At 52.6% G+C, this 6,000-nt stretch overlaps 1 protein-coding gene across 1 annotated transcript in view; it reads right to left on the bottom strand.

The window, feature by feature from the left end:
• The window catches only part of Tagln3 (transgelin 3), a 13,442-nt gene extending 8,281 nt beyond the window's left edge, over positions 1–5,161 (bottom strand). Inside the window, exons 1-2 of the mRNA XM_013515214.1 lie at positions 4,696–5,161; positions 3,388–3,562 (exon numbers count right to left, since the gene is read on the bottom strand). Of these exons, the coding sequence (XP_013370668.1) occupies positions 3,388–3,562; positions 4,696–4,875 (355 nt within the window). The 5' untranslated portion in view covers positions 4,876–5,161. The remainder of the gene's footprint in view (positions 1–3,387; positions 3,563–4,695) is intronic.
• Positions 5,162–6,000: the final 839 nt, after the last annotated feature.

Genomic DNA, 6,000 nt, shown 5'->3' with positions numbered 1-6,000 from the left:
CACAAAGAAAAGAAAATCAAGGCTTAGAGATTAATTGCTAAGTGGTAATAGACAAGTTTGAAGTGGGCTGGGGCAGTCCCCTTCCCGATTCAGGAGTCTGTGGGATATTATACCGTCCAGGATAAGATTTCATTGCATCTTCCTGACCAGAGGCTAGTCCAGCAGCCAAAATCATTCTCATTGTTCTCTCTCATAGGCATTCACATCCCTAACCTCCCCCGCCACACACACGTTTCCCCTTCTTGTTCCTTTCTTCCCTCTCTCCGTCTGTTCGGAGAAAGATGCTCAATCTTAGCTAGAAGGCACTCTCCTCTGAGTCACAGACAGAAAGGAACCCGCCACTCACCTTCTCTTACCCAAGAGGAATACTTCCTCTGGTCTGTCCTCACTTCCTTCCTACCCCTGAGAGGCCTGCACCCCAGCTCTCTCCCAGAGAGCCCTTCCATAGCTTTGTCCACAGTGTCGCTGTGACAGGATTGTTTCCTGGAGCACTCAGCCTTGGATTTCTTCTAAAAGAACTTTGTTTCTCATTGCCCCCAAGTCCATCCTAAACATTTGATCTCAAAATGATTTAGAGACAGTGGGGGCAACAGGGGCCCTGCCTGTGTAACTGGCTGAAGACAAAAAGCATCAGCAAGCCTGGGCTGGGGCAGCTCTATTGGTCTGCACAGAGAAGCAGCCGGTGAGATCACTGGGCAACTGGGGCAGGCAGGACCTCCTTAGGGAGAAGATGCCAAGTGAGGGAGAGGGAGACGGAGGCCAGTGAAGCCCAAAATCCCTGCAGAGGAGGGAGAGAAATACCCAGGGAAGAAAGGAGGCAGCACGGACACCTCAGGCGAAGAACGGGCTCATAGGGGGATGTGGGACTCTGCTAAGCAAATGGCTAGTCCGATAGCTGTGTATACAAATGTGTCCGCCCTCACACAGCCACACACGCCTCAGCACACGCCGGCCCTCCCGGCAGCAGCCCTCTGAGTCCGGCTTAGTCATCCCCAAACTCGCGCGCAGCCAGTTCTTGCAGAAGGGACCCCTGCCGTGCAGACAGGAACCTGGCCGGCTCTTGCCAGCTGTTATGGAAAGAATCCTGGCCTTACCTGCTCAGGCCGTGATCCCACACCACTAGTCTAACCCTCTCCACATCCCTGCTTTTAAAAAATTAATTAATTAAAAATAAAAACAAATTCACCTCCTGCTCTATCGCACGCAAACCAGTTCTGCCTTGAGCTTCAGACAGTGATCCTGGGAAATTCTGTGTCGTATCCAACTCATACAAATGCCCCCGAACCTCAGTCTTCCCTGGGCCCTCTAGGGATCCTTTGCAAATGTCGAAGACTCTGCTTCCCTGTGGCCAGTTTCTACTTAGCCCACGGTCTACCTAGATTTCCTAATGTCAGTCACAATACCTTGGGAATCAGCCCCTTTCTTTTCCTCCCATTAAAGCCTTCTCCTTCTTCTGTGCTAGGGATGGAGGCCTCAGGGTCTGTCTTGTTCTCCCCTTCAGGAAGCATTACCCTCCCCTGGAGCTGACCTGTCCACTGCCCTATCGCACCACTGCAATCACACTTATGCCCCGCATCCTTCCTCTCTGATAAGGAGAATCCCATACACAGGGCTGCAGTGGGTGGTGTGGGCTTCACATACTCTGTCACCAGAAACACTGCTCTTCACATCCCTCCCTGCTTGTGGCAAGTGCCTCCCAGGTGTGGCTCTCACCCTCCTGGTCTCTAGAGAACAGGGAGAGGAAGTAAAGCCTCTTCAACGATGTAAAGACAGGAAAGCTCCCTCAGGACACCACCGCCTAGACGTCTCCGTTTCTTCCTCCTCCCCCAAACTTCCTTCCCTTCAGCTCTCACCAGGGTCCTTTTCAGTCACATTCACACTCTGTCTTTCAGTCCCACACAGCCTTGACTCAACTCCTTGTCATTGTCATCAGCAGTCACTCTTGTGACTCATGCGGTAGGTGAAGGAAGCTCAGATTCCTGCCCAAAGAATGACCTAGCGAAGTAGTTCAGTCCTATTCCTTGGCATCAGAGCGCCTGGGTTTGAGTCTTGGCCATTCTACGAGGTCTCTGATGAACACACATAACTGTAGGCAACCTCTACCATCTACAAAATGGGGAAATTAAAAGCATCTCATAGTTTTGATATAAGAAATCACTGGCATTATGTAGCAAAGCACCTACCCAGTGTTCAGAAGAATGTCATTAGGTCATAGCTATCTATTAACTGGGGAGAATCCTCACAGTTTTGATAGAGGAAGCCCTGACTATGGCACCATGTGGGGATTTGGAAGCAAGTGTCCTTGAAGTCCAATGGCTGAACTTTTAGATATCAAAGTTTCTATGTAATGGTAACAAAACATGGTAAACTCCTTGGGATCCTAGGACTTTACTCCTCTGTGAGGGAACAGAAATGGCGGCTCCCTGCAGGAGGCAGAGGATTAACAAGGTAATTGTTTCTTTATAATTTGCTTGGTCGAATGGCCCTCTGCTAGAAATCTAATTCAACCATCCAGAGGAATGTTACCCCATTGTCCCTGTCAGAGAGCCATCTCGGTCACGGCCCTAGAGATCCTATTGGTGAGGCCACAACCAGCAGGGACAATGAACGTGTGAGTCTGTCTAGCAGTCCTGCTCAAACTGGTCTATCTCTCACTGCCTTAGGCAGGCATAGTCCAGAAAGGACACAGCTGCGTGGATGGACGTACATATTTTCATTAAAGGAGACGACAGATCCTATGGCCCTAAGTCCCAAATGCTTGAGCTGAATCTCCACTCACATCATTTTCTCCGATAATGGTGGATTACTAAACCTGCCCAGGAACGTGACTTGATTTTTGCCTTTATAAGACTTCCTCACCGAGTCAGTTCACAAATATTAAAGAAAATCATTTCTCATATGCTTTGAGCAGAATACAGATCTGAAAGGTGTAGTCACCACGTTCCCAGATAATTTTTCCATAGAAGGTTGGAGCACAGCTTACTTCTCAGACCGAATGACAAAACAGCACCAGAAGCCTTTGTCTGCAAGCCTTGCTGCTGGTGAGTCAGAAGCACTCTCACCCCTGCCTCCCTCCCAACGGCTGTGATTTGTTATGGGAGGGTAACAGGAATAAAAGGCATCCGCATCACCATCTGAGCTGCCTCTCTGTGGAGACTTCTGTTTACATAGGAGTTTGATGAGGTCCTTGCAGGCTCTTCAGGGTGTGTAGATCAGGACAGCAGAGAGCCCATCACAAAGGGGGAGGCAATGGTGACCCAGCTGAGTCCACTCCCCACACCCCCCAGGCACAAGGAAGAACTCTGAGTGGTTTTCACTGAGGGCTGGGGCAAAAGGGAGGGCTGAGGCGACGGGAGAACAGACCGAAAGGCAGAGAGGGCTGTTTACCTTCCCAAAGATCCACAGTCTGGAAAATATCGGTGGTCCTGACCCCATAGATCTCCGCAGCTTTTAGGAACTGCGAGATCTGCTCCATCTGCTTAAAAGCCATCTTGGACTCTGAGATCTTGGGGATGGGCTCTTGTCCTGGTGGGTATAAACTGTTTATCAGCTTGCACAGGACCTGCGGGAATGGAGGGGGACACGGAATCAGTCTTTGCTTTTGTAATGAATGTCACAGATAAGAAGTGAGTCCTGCCACCCCTGCCCCCCAACACGTACACCACAAAGCACTGCTCACACTTGAACGAGAGCAGGTCATGGTCGCCAGGAAGGCACAAGTTCAGGATTGTGTGGCATACTAACCCCCCAAATCCAGACAACCCTGTTCCCAGGACTGTACGGATTGCATGGGAATCCACCCTCTTCCTTTCCCAGGAGGAGGGAAAGAATCTTCACAGATGGGGAATGAAGTGTGTGCTGAGGACATGATTCCAACGCTTCTAATGGAGGGATGTATGCACGGCTCCCGGGGAAGGGACGTTTTGATGTGCTCTCTTTCAAAAGGCAGATCACGATCAGTCTCCAGTAACTGACCCGTGTGTGTGAAAGGGAACTGGACACCCTTCTTCCAGGCACCTCCAACCCAAGTCTTGGGCAACCCAACACATGCGTGGGATTCAGTTATGTAACACTAAATCGTTGCCTGTGGAAAACCATGGACTTGTTTGCATCAGCGAAGCTTTGGGTTTTCAAACCACCGAACACACACAAGCATCTGGTCAGAGCAGCAGTTATCAAATAAGGACTGGCTTCCAGTCCCTGAGACCCCACCGTTCAATAGAGACTGGGTATTTCCCGGAGGCGCTGCTGCTCAGAAGGACCAGGGACCTGAAAGCGGCTACCACCCCCACCGCCTCTTTGTTTCACTGTGGAACCAGCCGGTTCGGTTCCCTCGGGGTAAGAAATGGCCCCCAAAGCGCAGATGCACTAAGAAGACTGGGGAGATCCAAGGAAATTCTTCTTTATTCTCAATGGAAACATCAAGAAGGGTTTCACATTTGCCAGCAGCTCAGATAAGGCAGAGGAAGCTGTTATGCTCGGATGGGTGGAGAGTGCTCTAATCTAGATAGGGAATTGTGCAGGAAGCTCAAGTCCTCCAGCCGTGAAGAAATAAAGGCATTTCCACCACCTCCCTCCCGCTGAGCCGCTGAGCCTGGCAACAGCTGCGCTCCCAGGGCTGCGCGGTGAAAGCAAGGGCCCCGGGGAGGGTTTCCCTGCCCACCGCCCCGGCAACCGAGGTGGCTGCGGCCTTACCGTGCCGTCCATTAGCCACTGCTGAAAATGGGCCCTGCCGGGGGGCGGGTGCTCTATGTCCTCGGCGCACTGCAGGATGATCCAGTCCACCAGCTTGTTCTCCAGGTCCGCGTCGTACTTCTGCTCGATCTTCTCCTGCACCTCCCGGCTTAAGCCGTAGCTCGGGCCCCTGTTAGCCATCTCTGGAAGAGAGGACAGGACGCGACGGCATGCACACAATAGCAGCAGCCGCAGCAGCAGCAGCAGCCTCGGCTCCCTCCAACCGGCTGGGATGTGGCTGGGCGCCCTGGCCCTGCAGCGGCAGAGCGGGCAGAAAGCCGGGCGTGGTTTAAATCAAGGAGCCAATGAAGCCAATGGGGCTTCACCTACAAACGGGAAAGGAAAGCGCAGCCCCACAGCTGGGGACTCTAAATAAAGCCCTGTCGGTCCATGGGGGCTGGAAGCCCTCTCGCCCGCCTATCAAGGAGAAGAGATGAAGTACCCGGACTCACAGCCCAGCCTGCAAGCCCCAGGCAGCAGGGGGATGGGTGGTGGTCGTTGCCGCGTCCTCTCAGCAGCGCTTTGCAAAGGCAGCGAGGGCGAGCTCTGCGCACGTTGCTCACAGGCGCGGAGGAAGGCTGCTTCAGTGCAGCTGCCGCCGTCGCATCGCGCGGGGAGAAAGGCACACTGATTTGATTTTCTCCGGGCGCCAGGAGGGTCGGACCAGGGCCGTTGCTAAGAGCCCTCCAAAAGCCAGCCCTCTCGGGTGTCAGGCGAGCCCGCGCCTCCCTCCCGCCGGAGCGTCTTTCTCAGCCGCACAATGCCATCAGGTCCTCTGGGAGAGCGCGATTGTACCCAGGGCCAGCACGCAGCTGCACGGGGAGCCCAGGGCCTGTGGGAGGGTCCATTCTGCCAGCTGTCCATCTGTCGGAGAAGCCAGACCACTTTCTCCCTGTCCCGTGTAGCAATTGTCTGGCAAGATCCGCTGGGCTTGGAGCGGCGCGGACGGGAAGCCACAGTCATTTACTTGTTCAGCTGTGAGCCAGGCTTCATCCGGAAACTCTCCTCCTGTGGGAAAACCCCGCACCTCCGTTTGGTTTTATTCAAGAGATTTACCTCTCTCACGTTATTTCAATCCAAAAGTCACTAAGAGCAAGTTTCACAAATTAAACAAAGAGCAATGGCCTAAAGATTCTTAGAGGGAAAGGTTTCGGTAGTGTGTAGATGTGGTCTGCGTATGAATGTCAGCACAAGCAGATATGAGCACAGGAGAAATCATTTGGTTTAAAGTGAGGTGAAATTCTTAAAGATTTTTCCAGTGGCTTG

Source organism: Chinchilla lanigera, unplaced genomic scaffold, assembly GCF_000276665.1.
Source record: "Chinchilla lanigera isolate Chin_1 unplaced genomic scaffold, ChiLan1.0 scaffold00026, whole genome shotgun sequence".
In the NCBI taxonomy this organism is placed as follows: Eukaryota; Metazoa; Chordata; class Mammalia; order Rodentia; family Chinchillidae; genus Chinchilla; species Chinchilla lanigera.
This window is presented reverse-complemented; position numbering and strand designations above follow the sequence as displayed.